Source organism: Astatotilapia calliptera, chromosome 6 (assembly GCF_964374335.1).
Source record: "Astatotilapia calliptera chromosome 6, fAstCal68.1, whole genome shotgun sequence".
In the NCBI taxonomy this organism is placed as follows: Eukaryota; Metazoa; Chordata; class Actinopteri; order Cichliformes; family Cichlidae; genus Astatotilapia; species Astatotilapia calliptera.
In genome coordinates this window covers 23,475,001-23,499,820 of record NC_137427.1, presented here as the reverse complement: position 1 = coordinate 23,499,820, position 24,820 = coordinate 23,475,001, and the positions used below count along the sequence as shown (strand labels likewise).

At 40.3% G+C, this 24,820-nt stretch overlaps 3 protein-coding genes and 1 long non-coding RNA gene across 6 annotated transcripts; 2 read left to right on the top strand and 2 right to left on the bottom strand.

Annotated features, from left to right (window-relative positions):
• The first annotated feature begins 4,648 nt into the window (after positions 1 to 4,648).
• LOC145429463 (uncharacterized) lies at positions 4,649 to 5,872 on the top strand. The gene is made up of 2 exons (XR_013909700.1): positions 4,649 to 4,772; positions 5,608 to 5,872. It is a non-coding gene; the product is annotated as an uncharacterized LOC145429463 (long non-coding RNA).
• A 43-nt stretch (positions 5,873 to 5,915) lies between these two features.
• On the bottom strand, positions 5,916 to 7,726 carry LOC145429462 (uncharacterized). The gene is made up of 2 exons (XM_080302962.1): positions 7,369 to 7,726; positions 5,916 to 6,482 (listed from the first exon to the last, which is right to left on the bottom strand). The coding sequence occupies exons 1-2, from the start codon at positions 7,626 to 7,628 to the stop codon at positions 6,212 to 6,214; spliced, it is 531 nt and encodes a 176-aa protein (XP_080159088.1). The 5' UTR covers positions 7,629 to 7,726; the 3' UTR covers positions 5,916 to 6,211.
• Positions 7,727 to 12,793: 5,067 nt separating this feature from the next.
• On the top strand, positions 12,794 to 20,952 carry tacr3l (tachykinin receptor 3-like). Its single transcript, XM_026171150.2, has 5 exons — positions 12,794 to 13,143; positions 13,613 to 13,801; positions 13,981 to 14,131; positions 17,259 to 17,455; positions 17,531 to 20,952. The coding sequence occupies exons 1-5, from the start codon at positions 12,794 to 12,796 to the stop codon at positions 17,727 to 17,729; spliced, it is 1,086 nt and encodes a 361-aa protein (XP_026026935.1). The 3' UTR covers positions 17,730 to 20,952.
• Positions 20,953 to 23,931, bottom strand: LOC113023302 (ecto-ADP-ribosyltransferase 4-like). 3 transcript variants are annotated; one of them, XM_026169328.2, is made up of 5 exons: positions 23,812 to 23,931; positions 23,129 to 23,192; positions 22,937 to 23,027; positions 22,128 to 22,846; positions 20,953 to 21,829 (listed from the first exon to the last, which is right to left on the bottom strand). In XM_026169328.2, the coding sequence occupies exons 3-5, from the start codon at positions 22,994 to 22,996 to the stop codon at positions 21,751 to 21,753; spliced, it is 858 nt and encodes a 285-aa protein (XP_026025113.2). In that variant the 5' UTR covers positions 22,997 to 23,027; positions 23,129 to 23,192; positions 23,812 to 23,931; the 3' UTR covers positions 20,953 to 21,750. The 3 variants fall into 3 exon arrangements, with proteins under 3 accessions (XP_026025113.2, XP_026025112.2, XP_026025111.2); XM_026169327.2 differs by having other exon boundaries at positions 22,937 to 23,014; positions 23,812 to 23,930; XM_026169326.2 differs by having other exon boundaries at positions 23,129 to 23,258; positions 23,812 to 23,887.
• Positions 23,932 to 24,820: the final 889 nt, after the last annotated feature.

Genomic DNA, 24,820 nt, shown 5'->3' with positions numbered 1-24,820 from the left:
GGTATTGTAATTTCACCGAAGTTTACTAAACTCAACAAACTTGATATTACTTACCGGGACATTTATTCTGTCCTCATTTTCTTTCACCGAAAAATTGTTTCCTGCAGTGCCATCTTTCGCGCTTGGCTCTCCTACCTTTGCTAACGTGATGCGCATAGCGCAGAAGCGATGCTGCATTCACTTACACTCGGATATCTGAGCGTCACCGTGAAAACATAATCGGACATTTGATATTTGATTGAATTTTATTGTTTTGCCTTTGGGGTGGCCAGTCTGGTTTGGGGGGTGGCCTGTGCCCCCCCAGGCCACCCCGCTGGACACGCCATTGGTGACAGCAGGGGGGTGGTGTTTATTTCACCTCTGGCTGTTAAATGTTTTGATTTGTGAGTGTTAGCAGAGACGGGTCTTCCAGCGGAATCTGCATGAATATTGAAGATACTTATATTGTCTAGACGGAGGAATAATCACACGTGGGGCATCGGCTTTTCACCGGAACAACACTTAGTTTTTATTATTGAACTCTCGCGTGCACTCTGCAGCATAACAGGAAGCATCCTTTCAAAATAAAATCACAACAGATGACAACGAGGGCATACCTATTAACTAGCTCAACACCCCCACTTGCACTCACGTTGTCAGCTTTACATGCATTCCAAAAGAAACAGTTTTTCTTTACTATTTGTTTACACTCCAAACATATATTTCTCAAACTTCAATAACTTCCCCTTTGTTGCTGGCTTTGTCATAACATCGGCCACCATCAGACCTGTCGGACAATACTCCAATATCAAATTTCCAGCATTAACTGTTGATCTCACAAAATGATATTTGATATCGATATGCTTACACCTCTGTCTGTTAACAGGATTCTTTGCCAATGCAATAGTCCCTTGATTGTCCTCAAAAATCTTTGGCGGTCTCTTTTGATGCTCATACATGCTTTGCAACAGTTGTGTCAAGTACAAACATTCTTGTGTTGTTGCTGCCAAAGCTATGTACTCTGCTTCACAAGTTGACAAGGCAACAGTTGGCTGCTTCTTTGTTCGCCATGACACCAAAGTACCTCCTTCATTCAGGCTTACGCAGTAACCTGTAGTACTCCTCCTGTCAGTCACATCCGCAGCCCAGTCTGAGTCACTGTGACCTTGTACTCTCAAATCTTTGTCACTTTTCCTGTAGCACAATGTCTTGTCTTTTGATTGTTTCAGGTACCTTAGAACATGTTTCACAGTAGCCCAATGTTCCACAGCTGGTTCTTTGAAGTGCTGTGACAGCTTACTTACAACAAAACTCAAATCTGGTCGTGTGCAAGAGGTCAAGTAAATAAGGCTACCTACTGCCTCTCTGTACATTCTGACATTGTTCATTTTCTCAGCATCATCATTGTAGTTCAACCTTTGTTCACAAGGAGTTGATCTTGGTTTACAGTCTTGCATTTGAAATCTTTCCAGTATGTTCTCTACATATCTCTCTTGTAACATTTTTACACAATCTTGGGTTTGCTCAAAATCAATACCAAGAAAATGTTTGAGTTTCCCCATATCTTTCATTTTGAATCTTGCAGTTAGCATTTCCTTCACAGTTTTCAAAACCCTTTCATCACTGGCTGCAATAATAATATCATCAACCCATATGATCATGATCACTTTTTCTTTTCCTGTTTTCCTTGTGTAAACACAATGATCTACAGGACTCTGCATGAAACCGTTCTCTATCAAATAGTCATGTAATGTCCTGTTCCAGTTTCGGCCTGACTGTTTAAGCCCATAAAGTGACTTTTCCAGCTTGTAGACCAGTTTCTCATCTGTTTTTCCTTTTACTTCATAGCCTTCTGGCTGCTCAACATACACTTCAAAATCTATTGGTGCATGCAAGTATGCGGTTTTTACATCCATCTGATGCAAAATCAGGTTTTCTTGTATTGCACACTGCATCAATACTCTTATGCTTGTCAGGTTAGCAGTCGGAGAAAAAGTTTCATCATAGTCTATCCCAAAACACTGGTTGTAACCTTTAGCTACGTACCGTGCTTTATATTTTTCTGATCCATCACCACTGTTTTTCTTCACATATACCCATCTACCCCCCACTGCTTTCTTTCCCCCAGGTAAGATTGTTAGGGTAAAGGTGTTGTTCTCTTTTAAGGATTGCATTTCTTCATCCATAGCTGCTTTCCACTCTCTAGAGTTGAGTGACCTTGCAGCTTCACTGAATGTCACGGGTGAGTTACTTATCAGTCTGTAACAGTAGTCTATGTTAGTCAGCACTTGATCATCAATGTCTTCTCCTGACTCATATTCATTTAGATAATCTGGTTTCTTTCTTGTTCTAGAAGGATACCTTCTGGAGTTTTCAGTCTCATCACTAAGTGGCATCTGACTGTTCACTTCTGGTTGGTTGTCAGTATCTGGTTCCTGTGAACTGGTACTGGGGCTTTCCCTGTTCACGTTTGGTCTCTCCCTCACCTGTATGTCTTCATCCTCAGATGTCGTATCAGTTTGTGTTTGCTTTTCCTCATTGTGTTTGGTTACAAACTTAACCAGCCTAAACTTTTGCACTTTGGCGCTGTCTGGGAAATAAACCTTGTATGCTGGACTGTTTTTGTCGTAGCCTACAAAAATCCCTTTTGTACACTTAGAATCCAGCTTACCCTTGTTTTGCTTGTAAGCATAACACTCACACCCAAACTTTCGCATTCTGGATAGATTGGGCTTCCGCCCAGTCAGCAAAAAGTAAGGTGTCTGCCCTGTCCGGTTGTTAAAGCATCTGTTTCTCACGATAGCTGCTGTTTGAACTGCATACGTCCATAATTCCTTTGGTATGGCACTCTCAATAAGCATGCACCTCCCCATATCAAAAAGTGTTCTCCAGCCACGTTCCGCTGTACCATTCTGGTGAGGGGAATATGGGGCTGAAGTTTCATGTCTTATTCCATGTTTGTTTAACAATACCTGGTAACTCTTTGCCATGAACTCTGTGCCGTTGTCTGACCTGATACACTTTACCTTCCCGAGTGGGGCTGTATCGGCCAAAAAGATTTCAGTTGCTTGCATTGTTTCACTTTTGTTTTTGAGAAAATATACAAATACTGCACCGGAAACGTCATCGGTAAACAATAATGCATATCTGTGTCCATCTCGTGATTCTGGATCTATCGGCCCTGCTAGATCCGTATGTACCAGCTCGAGAGGTTTCTCAGCTCTCCTGTCAGGGTTTCTATTCCTAGCCTGGACAAATTTTCCCTGAATACACACCTCACAGTTCAAACTTTCTTTGTCAGTTTTCCCTTTGATTTTCATACCTTCAACCACATTTTGTAGCTTCAGAATGTCACTATGATTGCAATGTCCCAAAATTTCATGCCATGTCTGCACATCAAAACAATTATTACACTTATCATCGTACTCACTTACAGTCTCAAGGTAATAAAGTCTGTTGTGCTCATGGATGTGAAACTTTGTACCGTCTCTGTGTTGAAGGACGTTCCTTCCTTTCTTAAAGATGATAGTGGCTCCGTTCGTGGTGGCCGCTCTCACAGAGAAGATATTCTGTGGAAATGAGGGAATGCATAGGGCGTCTTTCAGTGTTGTTTTACACTGTCTCCCTCTGCTGTCTATCAAGCACACCTCTGCATCTCCTCTGCCTTCAGCCACTCCTTTACACCTGGTGCCATCAGCTAATTCCACACAGTGCGTTCCCGGCTGGAAGTCGTCATTAAATTTCTTGAACGCTGTTTTATCATTCAGGATGTGTGATGTTGCGCCAGTATCCACCATTAGGCCTTTGGTCCTGATGTCTTGTGGCTGTTGAGGTGCCGCGTAGTCATCGCTCATCCGGAAGACATAGGTGTCGTCGCTCTCTGCGTTGTCGCCCTCCTCCGAGGCTATGCGTGCTTCATCATTCCGTTGTCGTCTCCTGCAAGTCGACTCTCGATGGGTGTTGCTCCTACAGTGACTGCACCACTGTCTGTAGCGGCATGCTCTGGCCTTGTGTCCCCGTTGGCCACACTTAAAACAGACTATGTCTGACATGTCTCTCCTGTGGTCATTAGCAGCTGCTGCGGGTCTCACGCTGGGTTGCACTCTCGCCTTCATGATGTTATCCTCTTGTTCCATTAAGCGCATTTTCTCAGTGTCCTCATAGCTGCGGAGTTTCGTTTTAAATTCCGCAAACTTGATTTCTGATTCACTTTGCGTAATGTGAACGGAAAAAGGTTTAAATGTTTCTGGTAAACCTTTTAACACCATCGCTACAAGCAGACCATCACTACGGTGTGTTCACACCGAACGCGATGGACGCGAATAGAGCGTCAGGTTTACATGTAAAGTCAATGGAAAGGCGCGATGACGCGCGATTGCGGGTCCCGCGAAAATTCGGAAGCAGATTTGCGTCGCGAAAACGCCAAAACGCGTGAAACGCGCGTCAGTGTAGCGCGTCTGGCGCGTTTGACTCGCGAATAAAACCACGCGCGTGAGTTTTTGTGTTGCATTTTGTGCATACGCGCGTTTCGCGTCTACCGCTCGAGTTGGAAAAATCTGAACTCCAGCGTCAAATCGCGCCGCGACAACCAATCAGGAGCCTGGTGACGTGGCTGTTACCTAGGTCAAAGGGGCAGATCCAGCCAAAGCCTTTCATACTTCAATGGAGGGGAAGGCTAATCAATGCGGTAGCAAACAACTCGGAGCTGTACAACACCAGCTGCTTTCAGTACCAAGACAGGAATAAAAAGGACCGAGCTTGGAGGAAGATATGTGAAGAGATCGGGCAACCTGGTAAGTTCATTCATTTCTCTTTTGAAAGTTTTCACTGACCCGGGGAAGCCGCACAAAAGCTAGCAAGCCACCGCTATTTTCCCACTGACGTACAAATACCGTTCTGCTTTTATGCATGTTGTCATTTAGGAATATATTTTATTGTTTATTAATAAACAGCACACAGTGGTCCCGCTGTTCATCCGTCACTGCTTTGCTTTTTCGCTGATTTTTTATTGCACAGTACAGCATTGCATTCTGCAGCCTGATTGACAAATCTCCTGCGCTTGCCAAATTTATCACGTTTGGTTTTGATAACCATCGCGTCCAATAGAAAAAACAGCACAAAAACACCCATAACTATGAGCCTCATTCGGAAATAGACACCTGCACCGCGAGGGAAAAAGGCGCACGAAAGTGGCGGGCAGATGAAGACAAACCGCGGCATAATAATACTTTTACGTTTTGCAATCTACAAAGGTTTGCACTTTGAGAATCAATTGTGAGAACTGTGACCAGGGGCTAGTTATTCTGAGAACCCCTGCAATAAATGAGGGACCACTGTCTACTCTACGATTATTATATCCAACCTGTTAACATTTAATACTGTATTGATAGAACCAACTGATTCTGCAGCAGAGCATCCCCAGTCCCTGAGCTCCTGCTGCTGCACCCACAGATATGTACAGCAAGCACTGATACCTTTTTAGTCGGTGGGATTCCCTTGTGATCACCTTTACTAAATATCTACAACCAATCTGATTATATCCTGTTATTGTTTTTTTTTTTTTTCAATGTTGAAATTAAAATCTAGTAGCAGCCTTCTCATTTCTTTGTGTTTTGTGCTGTTTTACAGGCCCACAGAGGAGGACGGCTCCGAGGCAGATGAGGGACGGGTCCCAGGACGGTCCATCGGCGGTGGAGCTGGCCATCCTGGAGTCCCTGAAGAGGCCACACCAGTCTCCAATGGAGCATTTCCTCCTCAGCCTTGTTCCTGCTCTGGAGAGCAGCTGGTCCTTTTTATTCCTGTCTCTCTGTAAATTCTTATATTTTATATATTTATGTTTAATGTTTTTCTGTTTGAGACTTTTAATATTATTTCAAATAAATGTTTATAATGACTAATGTCTCAGTTCTACTACACAGCAAATGTTGGCACACAACTTGACACATGTAGAATTTATTTCATATTATACTAATGACAAAATATACTGATACAGTGGGATGCAGAAGTTTGGGCAACCTTGTTAATAGACATTATTTTCCTGTATAAATCGTTGGTTGTTACAATAAAAAATGTCAGTTAAATATCATACAGGAGACACACACAGTGATATTTGAGAAGTGAAAAGAAGTTTACTGGATTTACAGAAAGTGTGCAATAATTGTTTAAACAAAATCAAGCAGGTGCATCAATTTGGGCACCACAAAAAAGAAATGAAATGAATATTTAGTGTATATCAATGTGTGTGTCTCCTATATGATATATGGGGTGCCTTTGTCTGGATGTGCTTCCCATCCAGAGCTGCACAGCACAGAGGAAAGTTCCAGCGCTCCTGGAATCCCTCTGTGATGGACCGCCAGTCTCCAGGTGAAGGCACAGCCATGAAGTCGTCCACTAGACAGTCCCAGATGGACGTCGCTACCTGGGGGGTGATCTGGCTCACCGTGGACACACCGACTCTGAAACTGAACGCGATGGTCCTGAAGGAGTCCCCGGTGACAAGGAACCTGGACAAAATTGTTCAAAATCAGTATTATGTGTACTGCAGTTACAAAATACATTATTCAAATTCCAAAATACTTTTGTGATGTCAGATATAAATCACAAAACTTAAATCTTACATAAAACATTTTGTAATTATAAGGATAATTACAAAATGTATATTAGATAATATCTAAAACAGTTGTGTTTTATTTTAACTTTAACATATCATAATTTGATTGGTAGCAACTTTCACAACTACAGTGAGCCAATCACTCATAATTCCTAAACATGTCAATCAGGTAGGAATGAAGTGAGACATTAATAGAAAAAGAGTTGTATGTTGACATGTAGCCCTTTCCTTGCTTAAATCATTAATATTTTTGAAAAATTAATCTGTGATAAGACAGCTTATCAAGATAGAACCATGTAACTAGAGATGAACCAAACTGTTCACAGTTTTATCTAACTCTGTTTTAATAAAGGCTGTGACCCCTGCTATAGAGTCTGACAGCTGCAGGGATTATATACAAATATTCAACTATCCCAGAATTAAACCAGGTCTAAATAAAAAGGAGTGAGTATCACTACAAAGGTTAACTCAGTGGTCCTAATGCTACAGTTTGATATCAGCAAACACCGAGCGCATACATTGATGTGACACCACAGCCATGCTATCATGCAAACACTGATAACAGCATAAATCGAATTAAATCGGGACTTGATGAGACCTTCTGAGTATCACTAGAAATATTATAAAGAGTCGTCTCTGTACCACAGTTTGCTTTCAGTAAACACCGACAGCATTCACTGTTAGCATAGCACATCCATGTTAGCAGTGTATAACTGGATGGATTAGCATATTAGCACAGATATCAATAAAGGACTACCGTATTAAATAGTTTTACTAACCTCAGGCAGACGGACAGGCGCTCTGCAGGTGGGATTGAGCGCCTGTAGTTGGTGTCTAGGCGGGCGATGCTGGGACCGACGAGGGAAAGCAGGTCCTCAAACTGGCCGACGGTGATAGCGCTGGAATCGGCCGTCATCCAGGCGCAGCTCCTGGAGCAAGTGGTGAAACTCACCAAACTGCTCATGCCTCTGGAGGACCTGATGGACCCAGGTACGGCGAGGACGTCTTTTACGCTGCTGCTCTGCTCTCCACAGTACATAGAGAAGGGAGACTCTCTCTTCAAGCGCTAGCTCGATAGCTGCCATCTTGCAAAGATACCGGTCTGGCACAACTCCCTCCCACATTCCTCCCACATTTCCGGTTCACGCGCGTCAAAACGATGGATTTTTCTTGGACACGCGTTGAGACGCGAATGTACACGCGTCAAATTAGAGGCGTTTGGGGCGTTTTATTCGCGTCCATCGCGTTCGGTGTGAACACAGCGTAAGTGTCTCTCCAGCATTTCTCAGGGCTGTAATAAATGTCTCTGCACGTATGATGTACTCCGTGACGCTCTCACTGCTTGCTTTCTTCAGAGAAGTCAGTTCGGTATAAAGGCTGATAATTCTTGGTTTACCTTTTCCTGCATAATAGTCTCTTAAAATTTTCAGTGCCTCGCATCCATCATCGGCAGCTTCTCTCATCACGAACTCTTATCATCCAGGAACTGTATTAACTCTGCATAGGCCTGGGCATTCTTATCTTCGTCGTCATCGCTTTTCAATATTGTGTCTTTTAGACCTTGTAATCTAAGATGTCCCAAAAATTTTGTCTCCCACAGTTCATAATTCTTCTCATCTCCGTCAAAAACCAACCTTGCCCATCGGCCACTGGGTTCACCAGCACGCTTATTCATGGTGCTAACTTAGCACGCTAGCCCTCACCGAACACGCTGTACTTTGCGACTTTTCTGGTGGTAAACTTTCCCCTGGCGTAGCTTCAATGTTTTCCTGGGCCCATAACCTGTTAGCAGAGACGGGTCTTCCAGCGGAATCTGCATGAATATTGAAGATACTTATATTGTCTAGACGGAGGAATAATCACACGTGGGGCATCGGCTTTTCACCGGAACAACACTTAGTTTTTATTATTGAACTCTCGCGTGCACTCTGCAGCATAACAGGAAGCATCCTTTCAAAATAAAATCACAACAGATGACAACGAGGGCATACCTATTAACTAGCTCAACAGTGAGTATAATGTTGTGTCTCACTTAATTAGGTCAGTTTGTTCATACCTCGTTTTGACAGCTGTATTTTACCTCCAGGTCAGCTGGATACACTTATGCATTTGGAAATGCTTCCTTGACCTTGAGTAGTACATTCTTACTACTTACGGGCTCTTCTTTGCTCTTTTGTATTTCTGGCATGATTTTATGATTGAGGGAGGGCGAACTGAAACCATTTTTTAAATACTGAGCCTGTTCATAATATCAGCTGATATGAATATATAAAAATAAGAAAATCGTATTTTACGTTCTGACTCCTCCTTTTTCCTTGCAACTGTCCTCTAGTCCTCCACATTGTCTCACTGACTCTGGCTAAATAAAATCATGAATAAACTATTAAAAAAGACAAGTGTATCCGGAGGACTCTTGAAATCTGTGTTTGTAAAATCCTGCTTTGTGCTTTGCCAGTGCTGCGTGTTGCATTATTCACTTGAGGTTGTCTAATGTTAATAACAAATCAGTTATTTGATGTGTTGCCACGCAGACATCAGCGTCACAATTCTAATGCCCAGTAAGTGTTTTGTTTTTCTCCTGCTGTGTATGACTGCAATTACCTCAAAAAGCGCCTCGAGCAATCTTGCTTTTATGAGCTCTTCAGTGACGTGGGTTGTTTGATGTTTCCATATTCACTTGTTTTCAATATGTATTTATTGAAAGGCTGCACTCTGCTGGGTTTTATAATAGAGGCTGTGGGCCATTTTAAGCTGTGCACACTGTGAAAAGACCAAAAGAAGGTCAGAAAGTCTGTTTCCTCTCAGCAAGAACTCATTACCCAGAGGCCACCTCTTCTGGGCCACTCCCTCTTTAAAATGTCAGTGTTCGAAATTGTTGTAAACACGCCCTTACTCCCATACTAAAAAGGTCAGGAGCTATTTAGTAACAGCTGATAGTATCATTAGCTGTAACCTAAACTTTCACCCTCTTTTTGCTTTGAATAATTCAGGCATCAGTTATTTAGTAGGGGGCGGCAGTGGGGGGGGGGTATGGATGTGTCTTCTTGTCAAGTGTCTGATCTCTGTGTGAAGTTTGATCAATGAAAAGCAAATCACGTCAGAATAGGCCGGAAGTCTGACCCTGTGAGAATGAGTAAACTTTTAGTACACAAAGTAAGTTTTTATTAACAAATGCAACGTTTGGGTTTAATAACAGTTTGACCTTAATCATTGCGATGTACCAAGGTAAAATTAAAACAATTGCTGTTTTAATCTACTGTCATGAAGAAGCTCAGAGACAGAAAATAGATCTTTTATAGAGGTGTTCATAAATTAGTCCTACATCCAAAAAAGATTGGATTTCACCTTAATCTGAAACAAGAAATACTCACAAAAATGAGTACAGCCGTCACATTTTTGTAAATATTTTGTTGTATCTTTTCATGGGACAACATTAAAGATATGACACTTTAATACAATGTAAAGTAGTCAGTGTACAGCTTGTATAACAGTGTAAATTCACTGCCCCCTCTAAATAACTCAACATACAGCCATCATTGCCTAAACCAAAGTGAGTACACTCCTAGGTGAAAACGTCCAATTTGTGCCCGATTAGCCATTTTCGATTCTAGTGTCATGTGACTCGTTAGTATTACAAGGTCTGAGGTGCAAATGGGGAGAAGGTGTTGTATTTGGTGTAATTGCTCTCACACTCTCTCATATTGGTCACTGGAAGTTTAACACAGCACATCATGGCAAAGAATTCTCAGAGGATCTGAAATTTTTTTTACTCTACATAAAGATGGTCTAGGCTTTAAGAAGATTGCCAACACCCTGAAACTGAGCTGCAGTACAGTAGTCAACACCATAACGCAGGTTAACAGGACAGGTTCCACTCAGAACAAACCTCACCATAGTTAATCAAAGAAGTTGAGTGCACATGCTCAGCGTCATATCCAGAGGTTGTCTTTTAAAAATAGATGTAGGGGTGCTGCAAGCATTGCTGAAAAGGTTGAAGGTGTGGAGGGTCGGCCTGTCAGTGCTCAGACCATGCGCCACACTACATCAAACTGGTCTGCATGGCTGTCATCCTAGAAGGAAGCCTCTTCTAAAGATAATGCACAAGAAATCCTGCAAACAGTTTGCTGAAGAGAAGCAGACTAAGGACATGGATTACCTGTGGCCTGATGAGACCAGGGCAAACTTATTTGGTTCAGATGGTGTTATGGGTGTGTGGCAGGTGAGGAGTACAAAGACAAGCATTTCTTGTCTATAGTCAAGCATGGTAGAGGGATGCCATTGTTTGGGGCTGCATGATTGCTGCTGGCACTGGGGAGCTACAGTTAATTGAGGGAACCATGAATGCCAACATGTACGGTGACATACTGAAGCAGAGCACAACCCCCTCCCTTCAGAAACTGGGTCGCAGGACAGTATTCCAACATGATAACAACCTCAAACACACCTCTAAAAAGACCAGTGCCTTGCTAAATAAACTGAGGGTAAAGGTACTTGACTGGCCAAGCATGTCTCCAGACTTAAACCCTATTGAGCATCTGTCGGGCATCCTCAAATGGAAGGTGAAGGAGGGCAAGGTCTCTAACATCCACCGGCTCCATGATATCATCATGGAGGAGTGGAAGAGGATTCCAGTGGCACCCTGTGAAGCTCCAGTGAACTCAATTTCCAACAGATGTAAGGCAGTGTTGGAAAAATAATGGTTGCCACACAAAATGTTGACACTTTGGGCACAGTTTGGACATTTTCACCTAGGGGTGTACTCACTTTTGTTGCTAGCAGTTTAGACATTAATGGCTGTATGTTGAGTTATTTTGAGGTGACACGAAATTTACACTGTTATACAAGCTGTACACTGACTACTTTACATTGTGTCAAAGTGTCATATCTTCAAAGTTGCCCCATGAAAAGATATAACAAAATATTTACAATAATGTGAGGAGTGTACTCACTTTTGTGAGATACTGTATGTAGCACCCTAAAGAGACTATATTCGACACTTACTGGTTTTACTGAGCTTTATTCTCTACAAACAGATTCTGTACATGAACCACTAAGTCAGGCTAACCTATTGGGCTCTCACATTGGCTAAACCTCTTACATAATACAGACAAACCCATAAAATCCTGACACCACGAGCTTTGCTTTGGATGAAACAGTTATTAAGGATTTAACAGTATCACCCTCAGGCTGATTTAAAGCTTCAGACAGATCTAATGCTACAGCAACATTTTTTATGTTTTACAATGAAATTTATTTGATTTCTCCTGGAGTTATGACCAAAATTTTAGCAAAAAAAAGGAAAAAAATATACTTGTTTTAACATTTATTGTCACGTTTGACCAAGAATACTCCAACATCTTTAAGCAGATAAGCTTTCATCAACACAGTTCATTGAAATGCTGGATCTTCATGTTCCACCAGTGGTAAGCGTCCACCAGCGATGCTCCACCAATAGAAAGAACTTTCAAAACCTGGATGCAGGATACCAAAAGGGTGTCAACATGATATCCAAAATATTTATTACATTTAAACCAAATGTACATAAGCAGCATACAATACCATCAACCACAGATAATACAAATGCATTTCTAGGGACAAACAAAATTTGAAAAGTAAAAACAAACAAAAACTGTAAAATCTCAATCGTCATTTAAACCAGTGTGATTAGCAGTCTGTAATTTATGAATGTAGAACATTTCCTTGTCTTTCAGATTCGTTGTCTGTCACTTTTTCCATATGAAATTAGGAATGTGATAAATTCCAAAGGCTTGTAATGTGGATGTGATGGTACTGCGGAAGTGCAAGTAGCCAATAACAGTTATTAAATTTATTATTATTCATTTTATTAAATTAGTTGTTTATTTGCCTTTGAATTATGTGATTTAGCTTAAAGAGGTCCATGACTTCAACCAAAAACAATGTGTGTTTCTAATAACAGACACAGACAGAACAGAATAAAGTATCAATTTCTCATTAAAAATCTGTGTGCTTGTTTAATTGTGCAGACTAAAATGTGAAAACTACGATCAGAGAGTTTATATGTTTGTTTGATTTGTTGAACGATGGCAGACGCATGTGGAGAACTCTCTCTGCCTCACCGGTCACATGTCCTTTGAGCACGTCGCGCGTCTGTGGCGCATCTTTGTAGAGACCTCTGGCAGCAGCAGACTGAGCGAAACAGATCGGATCGAGCACACCTGAGGAATGGAAAACACAACCAGAGGTCTGACCAACCAGTTCGTGCAGCCTCCGTGGCGCGTCGCGCTGTGGTCGGTGGCTTACAGCACAGTACTGGCCGTGGCGGTCTTCGGGAACCTGATAGTGATTTGGATTATTCTGGCTCACAAGCGGATGAGGACTGTCACCAACTATTTCCTGCTGAACTTGGCTTTCTCTGACGTTTCCATGGCCGCTTTCAACACGCTCATCAACTTCATCTACGCGGCTCACGGAGAGTGGTACTTCGGCCAGGTGTACTGCAGGTTCCACAACTTCTTTCCAGTCACCGCCGTGTTTGCCAGCATCTACTCCATGACCGCGATCGCCATCGACAGGTACGGCCGTGTTATTATTAAGCTGGAGAGACGCAAGAGCCCTTTCAGTGACCTCTTTTTACGAACACTTTTTTTTTTTTCAGTTTGGTTAGATTAGTTAGATTATTCCCCCCCGCTGTATATAAGTTGCAGCTGAACAGTGGTGTTCAGTGTTATTTTATTTACTGTTTCGTTTATTTTTTTTGTCTGAATTTGGTCTGAAAATACTTATTTTAAAATTGTTACAGTTTTATTTTTTCCCATCTTTAATCTGACTTTAAAAATAAACTACAGCTGATGAATTACACGCTTTAAATGCCTGAAAATGGGTCTTTGGGTCTAATGAGGTCTTGGGTAAATCATAGTATTCTGCCACAGTAACGGCCATTTCAGGGTTTGCATCCCACCTACCATGGAGAAACTCACACTTGTGGGCATCAACTGATAGCTGAGCTCACTCACTCACTAAGTTGTGGGCTCTCGGTTGTAGGTACATGGCGATCATCCACCCTATGAAGCCTCGTCTGCCTGCTAAAGCCACTCTGGGGGTCATTGTCTGTATCTGGAGCTTGGCTGTGGTTCTGGCCTTCCCGCTCTGCTACTTTTCCACCATCCGAACTCTGCCCCAAAGGACCGTCTGCTACGTGGCCTGGCCCCGCATGGCCGAAGACTCCTTCATGTGAGATCACACTGACACCCTCCTCTGTTTTTCTCTGAAAACTTAACCATCCTTATCAATTCAGATTTCAGCTGTCTTGTTTCTCTTAGCTTGCTATCACTCCCACTAAAGCTGCTTTGGTCAAGCAACGTCAGACAGCTTCCTTTAAAAGCTTGGCATCTGCTTCATTATTTGCACAGGTATCATATCATAGTTACAGTTCTGGTCTACATACTGCCCTTAGTGGTGATGGGCATCACCTATACCATTGTGGGGGTGACACTATGGGGAGGTGAGATCCCTGGAGATTCATCTGATAACTACCAAGGACAGCTACAGGCCAAAAGGAAGGTAATCACTGTGCTCATCCAATGCATTCATCCTCTGCCTTAACGATTTACTTTTGATTAATAGTGTAAAATGTTTATGGGGAAAAACAAACTTGAATTTAACATAACTTGTAAATGGCTGTAATAAAAACACAGTTTTGCGTGAAGGAAAAAATATCACATTTTACAGAAAAGACAAATGTTAGGTCTTCTACGTTTACTGTAGCTAACCAAGAAAAATGGCAAAGTTATTTCTCCTATTTGAGAATATGTATATATATATATATATTAAAAAAAACACTTACCTAAACCAGAGTGGAAAACTACCAGCTCTGTGACTGAAATGCAACATGCAAAGTCTTTCCATCTTAAATTTGATACAACAAGTAATGAAATGTTGAAATGCTTTAAGTTAATACTGTGTTAAAACATCCCCGGAGAAGCAATGATATGCTAGTGCACAACAACTATAAGAGTGCAGATGTTTGATAACACATCTGCAGGTTTAAAGGAAATCCTAACACAATGAACAATCAAACGAAATATATAAAAAAATAAATACGAGCATGTCTGCTGACTGCCTCCAGCTTTGATCAGTAAAATGTGACGCAGCAGAGGTTCAGCTTTTATCTGAAAACCAGGACAAATGCACCGGCACAAGCTATCTCTTTATTGCCGGGCACTAATGTTGACCTTTGCAAACACAACACGTCGAAACAGCCTGATCACACAGAAGTAAAGAAACTGGCCACATCCTGATAGCAGAGGATGGGATCCGGAGGCAATCGATTCACTCCTCAGCCAGACGGCACAGTGTACTTTCCAGCAGCTACTGTGAGCGCTGGGTTGAGCAGGGATTAAGGTCATTGCAGATGTCATGACGAGCGTCTATCAAGATGGGCCTGGGATTAAAGTCAGTTCATTGATAAATGCTCCATGTAGGATTATTCAAAGAGGGACCCTAAGGGTCAGACACTGGAAGTATTCATTGATTAAGGGTGTTTTGGATGGAATTAAAAGGAATAAATCTGTGGTTTTGTTTGTCTTTGACCCAGCAACAGTTTCCCAGCTTGATTTTAATGATCTCATATATGGTTTTAGCCATATTTGGCACTTTTTTCCTGCAAACTGGGGACAGAAAACAAAACAACCACATACTTCTATAAAGTTAAAAAAAAAAGTCTGTTGCTTGCAGGAGTCTTTTAAGAATATTTCATGGCACTGCATCAGATAAGAAAGCATGCTGTTGCAGATGCACTTCTGCTCATGAATCGCTGCCTGCTTCTTTTTAACCCCCCACAGCTTTGCATTGTGCTGTAACTTGCTGATGCGTTCTGCGGTGCTCTCTCTTCCATCCTACCTGAAACCTCCTGGGTACTGGTGCGTCATCCCTGACCTTTCCCTCTCCTCATGACAGCCATCCTGGACTCAATGAATCGAAATTATAATTACAGAGAGATAAAAATGGTCAATAAACTCATTATTTCCTACGCTGTGCATTGAGCTACCACGGTGCCAGACATTGCATGCTTAAGTAGCATTTAGAGAAATGTTTGCACTCATAATTTGATATTTCTCCTGCTAAGAATGATGTTTAGGATGCAGGTATGGATAGTATGGAAGTTTGAATACGGAATAATTGCTCAGTGTGACAAAGTTGAATTAATCTAAAGTAGCAAAAATGTAACTTTTGAATATGAAGATTTGCTGGATACGGTTTAAACTATATGTAGTGTGAAAGGTATAAAGTATAGTGACAAATCAATCATCCAACAGCGTTTCTCTGTATCTATCAGCTCAGATTCAGTTTTACATCCTCCACTTTTTTGTTTAGCTCAGTTTCAGCCCAGTGAGCAGCCAATAGGTAATTACAAACTCAACATCAGATTTTTATTCAGATATTCTGTGGTCTGACAACTCAGATGTAGATTTTTTTTGTTTCACTGTCTAGTGAGGAAGACAAATAAAGCAGCTTACTTCTTTCTTTAGTCTTTATTTTCATTCTCATTAGAGCCATTCTGGGGTAAAAGACAAGACATACACAAACAAGGCAGGAGGTCATACACACACCAGAACGAAAACAAAGAAAACAAATTACCCACATCCATTTGAGTTTCTGCTGCACGCTTACATCTTTAGAGTTATACAACTTAAATGGTCTCAATCTCTTCCCCAAGGCGTTCCCAAGCTACAGAGCTTACATAAAAAAAACACATTCAGCACTAGTGGAATTCCTCCTAATCAAAACCTCACTGACTGATACCAATTGGAACCATTTGGTATTAATAATAATAATAACTGGTAATTTTCCAGTTGAAGGGCTTGTGTCAGTGTTCTATCATTTATGCAAAGACTATTGTTAAAAAGATTCGATGTCTTGGTTTCCTTCAGCACATCAGATATTCTCAGCTCCAGTTTTCATGCATCTATCCTTCACTGCACTGGTACATCCCCATATATAATAAAATCCTGTGCAATCAAATATTTGCTTTAGATTTGCCAGACCACCGTGATTTAAAGACACCTTTACTGTACCTTTAAGAAACTAAAGCTGGAAAGAATAATTTATTCCTGTTTCTACTCATGGTTCGGATTATGATATATAGTCATTTGTACATATTTTTTTAAAACATTTTTTTGTAGTTTTTTTGTGATGCTACCAGCCTGCTGCAAAACTTCTGATTATTTTTTCCCATGTTGTATTGTCTCAGATGCCACATCTGAGTTTATCTCATAATTCCCCAGACAAGGATTTTGTGTTATTATGTTATACCAGCACATTTTCTCGCAGTTACTTATGTTACATTTGCCATTTTGCACACTGAAGAAGGCTGTCTGTCAAAAATCACTGTGCTGTAAAACAGACCCGTTTGCAGCACTTTGACAGCAGGAAAATCACGTGTCACTCCTGACACTAATGAAGGCTCTGTTCTTTTCAAGTGCCCCAGCGAGACACGACAGTGTGGCAGCGAGCCAGCATGCAAAATACCAGCACCCAAAAATAGAAGCAGCTGAACGGAATTAAGCCATCATTCATTTTATTACTGGTGCCTCTCCTTTTCCGCTTTCCTGTGAAATGTCAGAATGTCTTCTGGGGGCGGGGGCCCGCCTACTGATTTGCCCTCCTGCTGATGGCTTGTGTCCTGCAGGTGGTGAAGATGATGATTATTGTAGTGGTTACCTTCGCCCTCTGCTGGCTGCCGTATCATGTCTACTTCATCGCGACGGGTCTCAACAAGCGTCTGAGCAAGTGGAAGTACATCCAGCAGGTTTACCTGTCAGTGCTGTGGCTTGCAATGAGCTCCACCATGTACAATCCCATCATCTACTGCTGCCTCAATAGCAGGTGAGTCCAAGTCAGTCATCACCTCACCAACACTAATCAGAGCATAACTGCATGTCAGCGTTTCGTTGGCTGCAGGTTTCGAGCTGGTTTCAAGCAGGTTTTCCGCTGGTGTCCTTTTGTCCGGGTGTCGAGCTACGATGAGCTGGAGCTCCAAAGCACAAGACTTCGACCGTGTCACCAGAGCAGCGTGTGCACCAGCATCCTGAGCAAAGACAAGAGCACTCGTGGAAACAGGTCAAAACCCAACTCTGAGCTGAATAATAAAGATAGTTAGGGTATTTTTGATCCAATGAGCGCACTCCAGCTAAACGTGAATTATTTATTTGTGGATTATTTATTTCATTTACATTATTTTGAACTGATTGCTTCATTTTTTTTTCCTGTGGATTTTTTTTTTTCACTCACAAACTCAAAGCAAGGCTGGACTGGGACAAAAAATCGGCCCAGGCATTTTGACTAGAGACCGGGCCACCAGGATAAAGATTGAAAATGTGACGTCATTCAAGGGTAAAACCGCAAAGGATTCTGGGAACTTGTGGCAAGAGGTACTAGCGCACGCAGGCTTTCAATTGAATTCAGTTACACAGCGATAAAAAGAAACACAAAAAATGTCAAGAAGCTGTTGTATTATTAACTGCAATAGCCGGTCGCATGACAGCCACGGGAAGCCGACGGGTAGAGAGATCGTTTTTTTTTTTATCGGATTACGTTGTTGAAGAGAAAATTTTTAAGCCATGTTTCCGAAGTAAGAGCAGACGATGGTCTGGATATGCCGAATATAACGTCCCAGAACACTCCAGCTCACATGTTAGTCTGCTCCAAGCATTCCCACAAAGGTCAGAGTTTTGTAGTAGTTAATGCGTCATTTTTATAACATAATTGGTGATATAGGTTACAAGCAAGTCTGGCGCTGAACAGAAATTGTCGCGCTATGCTCCTTTGTTTATTGTGCATAAATAGTAAATTGTCCTGACACAATATTGTGTTTCGCTTCTGTTATTACCATGGTACATTGACAAAAACATATACTTTTATTCACAGGATAAAACAGTTGTTTTGTATCACTAATTGTCCAGTACGATTACAACATACAATATTATTGTCACTGCTACATTTCTGTGATGCTACCAGAGATTATTTCCACTACTAATTAATTACCGTTGAGCTCAAAGGTTATATTAATAAACGGTTAACGAATGTGTATTTATGACGACGATTTGTGAGACTGGTAAACTTACCTTTGTTCGTACAATGGTCTTTACTTTCTACACGGTGCATTTCAAGGTCCTGTACCCATCCGTCGGCAAACTGTACCTGGGCTTGTTGCAGTGACCTGAAGTTACTAAACTTCATGAGTGTATGCACTCACTCCAAGAACCGTATAATTATAAATCTGAGCGTGGTGAAAGTTGGGCAGCACGCTGACATCTTTTGTCCACTCTGTGTGCTCGTAAGGGTCTGACCCTTTCACTCCTTTGATTTTTCCTCGTATCTTTTCTTTGTCTTTTCGTCAAGTCTGTCTTTGTACGGACCGGCATTGTTCTCCTTTTGTTTTGTACATTCCTTTTTTGTGCGGCAAAGAAAAAAAAGAAGGTATTGGAACCGGAGAATGAACGTTTTGCGGTGCTGCAAATGCTTGCATTTGATGCGGTACTTGGATTGTTTTGCCACGAGTTCCCGGCATGCAATGCGTGAAAGCCACGTGATTGCTAAACAAGGGGGAGGGTCCATCCGGCCTCCTCGGCTGTAATTGGTCCAGCCCAAAGTCGATCATGACCAACTGGCCAATCCAACACCTTTCATTATATATACCCTTCCTATATATATATATATAAAAAAATCTATCGGCCCATTAAAAACAAAAAATCACCAGCGGCCCACCGGGCAAGTGCCCGGTATGCCCGATGGCCAGTCCAGCTATGACTCAAAGTCTGTTAGTTGCCCCTCGTACAAGAAAAGAGACCAGGGGGGAAGATAGCTTTTCAGTCTGTGGCACCAAGGGTCTCTGAAACAGTTTAACACTCTGGCTTTGTTTAGCAGACTCTGTGAGGTCTTTTTAAAAAGAAAAAAAAAAAACAACAAAATTGAAAAACATTTTTATTTAATCAGGCCTTCTGATGAATTTTTTTTATGTGTGTTTTTATTTATTTTGATTCTGTTTTAAAATGCTTCTCTTGTAATTAATTTTGTTTAATTGTTGTACATCGATTTGTGAATTTAATGCCTGTGAAAAGTGCTCTACAAATAATCTTTACTTACTTATTATGAAGGATTAAAATTGCGCGCAGAACGAGAAGAATGACAGCCTCTATGCTGGTGGTTAAAAACAAACCAACAAAAAGAAAAACAGGTATGTAGTTGTAAAGCCCTGGCTGTTGATTTGGGCCATTTATTGTGCCTGACAGCTGACAAAGGAAGCGATGGTGCATTAATCCTGAACACACATACATCATAGACATATATTTTTTTGATGAAGACTCTTGTGGATTATTCTAATTTTAGAATAAATATAACTATGAAATGTTTTGCTTTACTATTACTGCCTTCCAGTCATTAAAATGTTTAATAGTTTCATTTTTTTAAATTATGACATGTTTCTGAATATATTTTTGTTAATAAAATGTCAAAACTTCATATTTTTCGTTGCTTTGTCTACATGAATGTTGTGGGCGTATGTGTATAAATTGAATTATGTGATCATGTGAGAAATTACAAATGTGGTGTTTTTTTTTTCTTTCCTTTTTTGGGGGGTGGGGGAAGGCACTAAATCACACCATACAACTGTGACTACATTTAATTTCTCATAAATGCATAACAAAGAATTTTAAATATTTCCATTACTGAGTACCCAGAGGTAAAAAGTGAGAACTTTTTATAAAAGGTCTAAAAAAATTCATTTTCTCTTGTTGGTTTTGATTACATTAACACATTTGACATCATTGTAGATCTCAGTGGCTCTGATCAACTTCAGCATCAAAAGTAATGTTGCTTTACTGACTTTAATGTCTTTAAATCAGTTTTAGTGACACTGTTTTTGGAGGTGTTCAGATGTTACCTGTGTTTCATGTTTGTACATGTTAATTCACAAGTGCTTGCTGATGTAGTTGCAGGAAGCATGTGCCGTGTGAACTGTGTGGTTTTTCTGTATATAGGTGTTCTAACAGTATGTAGGTATTAATGTAAGTAATTTGTTAATAATAATAATATGTATTATAATATTTAAATATTTTGCTGCTGACTCACACATGAATACAAAAAAAAGACATATTTAGCCTTTACAGTGTGAATGTGTGTTTGTGTGTGTCATTAATGTGAAGTCTAATGATGAGTGTTACATTTAGACAGTAATTATTGTCCGGCTACTGGGTGAGTGACGTATTATGGTGGTTAATTTGGGAATGTAGGACTTAATGTGTATATTTGTAAAAACAAAACAAAAAACATCGTTAATTGTAGGTAAAATGTTTGTGTGATCACATTAAATTTGTTATAAAGCCTTTTGATTTTTGCATGTTGTTTATTTGATAGGGAAACAGAAGGAATCCTTGAGGCGTGGTGTCTTTACAAGCAGTTTGAGAGGGAGAGCATTGCTGACTGTAACGACTAAAAAAAGCATTCTAAAACTTGTGAGCTAGTAATTTACAGATATATACACACTGAAGGAAGTTGTAAACAATATTCAACTTAGAAAATGTTCACTGAGAAAAATGTAAAAATGGATGAATTCACAGATTAATTAAAGAAAGAGAGAAAACTGATACCTAAGATTCTAAATTCTATTTTTTGGTTCAAAGATTCAGTTCATCCGTCAGACTCACAGGTTATTTACATGTGACAACCCAGCATGGTCTACACCAATTTTCTGAACCTAAAAACTAAATTTCTCAATTATTTGGATTTTCTATGTGCCACTCTGCCTTGTTTTTAGTCCTCTCATGACAGCCCATTAAAAAAATCCTGGAAACACTCCTGCTGTGAGGAGTTAAAGCTCCACAATACTCAGTCTCAATTTAGCCTGGAACAGCTGCAAGTAATTCCCATCTCTCATTTGTTTTCATTCTTTTAAAGTACACAAGTACAAGAAATAATAAACACATGCATAAATAATATATGTGAATTGGGTCTGTAATTCATAACATATGACAAGCAGAAAAGAATATTTGATAATATTTTGGCAGCCTACTTTAAAACTTTATTTGATAGATACTACAATCTGCCAAATAAAGTGCCAACAAATTGTAAAATGAATAAACAAAGCAGTACTGTAGATGATAACACTCAGGAAACTGTTCTTACTAAGCAGTTAAAGAAAACAAAGATGAGGCCGCAAGCACTGATACAAGCCACAGGGTGGAGACAGCAGCTGGAGGAGACCTGAAGACATGGAAACAAAGCAGAGAGGGGGATTACTGTAAAATCTTTTTTTTAGTTACTAAAACACGAACATGATACATTTCCAGATGGTAAAACCTCTGAGATTCAGAAAATGTTGAAATTTATAATTTATTTGAGATACATATGCATTTTTAAGTAGCTGGACATACGAAATGTTTTCATGTGCTTTAAATGGTAAACATTTATAGCTTTAACACCACACTGCAGTTCCAAGATCAAAATTTGTGAAATTAATATGAAAAATATTTCACTTTAATTGAGAGAATATGAATCTTACCGTGAAAACATGTAACAGTTGTGTGAGCTGTTCAGTCCTGAGTGGTTTAAAACAATCTCAAGGTATTTGTCATCATCCGATGTAGTTTTTGTTTTCACTTGTTCCACAGTGAAAACTTCTGCTGGAGATAAGAGTATTTCATCCTGTTCTTGACCGCACACATAGTCTTTCAGGTTGACAAAGAAGCAAGAAGTGAGATTTAAAATAGTATTCTCATTGACATCTTCAAGACTCTTTAGCTCTTCATAGTTTGAATAAGCTAAAGTGAAACTTGGAAATCTCACTGTGGAGCCTTTCTGTGGTTTGTTTTTACCATCTCGAAAAACATAAAAGTTCTTGCACTCCTTTGGCTTCAGCAGCCTCATGGAGTCCATCAGCAGGAAATGAAGAGACTTGAATTGGAATCGGTTTTTATAGATGCTAACATTTCCACCCATTGTCTCTATTGCTTTGTTCAGTGTTAGTATGAAAGGCTGGTCTCCTTTAAGATAGACTGAAAGTGCAGCAGTATGCTCTTTTCTTCCTCCAGGGATCTGCTTTGAACACTCGTTACTTTTATTCCACGCTTTCTGAAATCCTTCACTGTTGCTTAGTTCTTTTTTTAACACGTCTGACTCGATGAACTTCTTCATGGCCTCTTCACGACATCCTTTGTACTGGTCATCTACAACATCTGTGGTCTTTTGGACATCCAGTAATCTTGTATCCTTTGCGGCCACCTTTAATTGAGGTGTATCACATTTAAAAAGACATTTTTAAATGTATAATTTTTCTAACCTTCGAATATTTTTTTTAAACACAATTCTTACTTTATAGCAGACAAGCATGAAAATTATTGCAGCAAGAAGCACTTTTCTTCTGCACCCCATTTTTGTTCTCTTCTTCTTCTGAAAGAAAGCACTGCAGGATCAAATGTGGACAGAAAAAAATTCTTTAACACTTTACACAATCCAGAAACAAGTTTAAAATTTTAAATGTTGGAAAGATTGAAAAGCACATACCTGAAGCAAGAAGAGTAAACTTGTGTTAGCAACTCACAAAAAGGCTGTATTGTACTGTACTGTACTGCAGGGAACACAGGGTGTGGAGTAAAGAATCAAGATGTCATACAATAGAACTTCTTAGTCTTTCCTGTGGAAGGAAGTAAAAAGGCACTGGGGGACCAGTTGTCCAGTTATTTATCCTGAGTAAGCTACCCAGTTCCTCTAAATTTGTTCAGGTTTGTTGTAAACTGCTTTACAGACCAAGTAATGGTTGCATAGTTTTGCCCCTTTAAACCAGCAATAATTTATTTGTGTTCTAACATAATTTCAGTACAGCTGATTGGGCCAGATACCTCAGTAATTCTTCTGTGCAGCCTTTATCCAAAGTAAACAGGAGACTCCAGCAGCCCTAGTTGGACATCTTAAAGTTACAGTGTGATGTTCTGAGCTCACAGTACTGTTGTCCACACTGAGCAGTAACTTAACACATTAACCTCACTACATGCTTTTGCTTTGTATCATGATCTACCCACTTATAAACATTTCACTGTGACATGTCAGCAATCAGCATGGAAGAAATGTAACAATACTTTTCTTAACATAAACTTATAAAGTACTAGTGAAGTAATCACTTGATACTCTTCATATGATATAGCTGGTAAATTAAGCACTAAACTAAACACTTTTTAGTGCACACATACCTGATGACTTTCCACTGTATGTAGAATTGTTTTCTCCACTGTTCTCTGGTGCTTGTTAAGAGTAAATTCCTGCTGAGCAAGATCATGTTCTGTTTCCTACTTTCCACTCACGCCCTCCCTTGCTTTGTAGTAAAACATGCATGCTAAAACTTGGGTTTGCAGAGCACTCTGACAGGATTTTGTATTGCAAAACTGTTCAGTTTGAGTAAGAGGAAGGAGGGAGTGCTGTGGATTCAAGCAGTACCAGGCGTAGAGATTAGATAGTTTCATATATTTCGCATATATTTCGACATGAATGTCCATGGAAGGACTTGTTTTCCAGCACATCCCACAGATGCTCAACTGTGGTGTTGACTAAAAAAATGAGTTTGAGTCAACACCTCAAACTCATTATTGTGAACCTCAAACCATTCCTGGACCATTTTTAGTTTGTAGCAAGATGCATTACTCTGCTGAAATTAGTGTCAGATTACTTTATTAATCCCTAAGGAAATTATGTGGTTACAGTTGCTCCAAGACAACAACAGTAACAGACTGAACTAAATTAAATAATACAATATATTACAAAGTTTACAAAATATAAGAAATAGCTCTAATATATACAAAAAGCTCCAATTATCAATATCCAGAATATTACAGAGGTGAAATATAAATGATTGGAATTTTACTCTAAACTGTAAAACATGTTATTTGTTATTTTCATTGTCGAGGATGTGCAAAAGGGTGTAACTACTGCAGTGTTTACAGTGCATTTGATGGAGGAGTTGTACAGAGAGATGGCCATAGATAGGAATGATTTCCTGTGTCATTCAGTTGTGCCTTTCTGTAATCTCAGTGTCACACTGAACGTGCTGCTGTGACTAGCAAGCATGTCATGGAGTGGGTGGAAGGTTTTGTCCAGCATTTTCATTATCTTGGACAACATCCTGCTCTTAGACACTACCCTAAGAGATTCCAGCACCATCTCAACAACATTACTGGCCTTGCTGATCAGTTTATTGAGTCTGTT

Bases quoted from the DNA above. Each gene is read 5' to 3' on its own strand.
- LOC113023302 (XM_026169328.2), bottom strand. From the start codon at position 22,996: ATGGGGTGCAGAAGAAAAGTGCTTCTTGCTGCAATAATTTTCATGCTT. The intron at 22,847-22,936 runs GTAAGAATTGTG...CCTCAATTAAAG, and splicing joins TCATGCTTGTCTGCTATAAA to GTGGCCGCAAAGGATACAAG. The intron at 21,830-22,127 runs GTAAGATTCATA...CCATGTCTTCAG, and splicing joins AACTGTTACATGTTTTCACG to GTCTCCTCCAGCTGCTGTCT.
- tacr3l (XM_026171150.2), top strand. From the start codon at position 12,794: ATGGAAAACACAACCAGAGGTCTGACCAACCAGTTCGTGCAGCCTCCG. The intron at 13,802-13,980 runs GTGAGATCACAC...TTATTTGCACAG, and splicing joins ATGGCCGAAGACTCCTTCAT to GTATCATATCATAGTTACAG. The intron at 17,456-17,530 runs GTGAGTCCAAGT...CGTTGGCTGCAG, and splicing joins TACTGCTGCCTCAATAGCAG to GTTTCGAGCTGGTTTCAAGC.
- LOC145429462 (XM_080302962.1), bottom strand. From the start codon at position 7,628: ATGTACTGTGGAGAGCAGAGCAGCAGCGTAAAAGACGTCCTCGCCGTA. The intron at 6,483-7,368 runs GTTAGTAAAACT...AATTTTGTCCAG, and splicing joins CGCCTGTCCGTCTGCCTGAG to GTTCCTTGTCACCGGGGACT.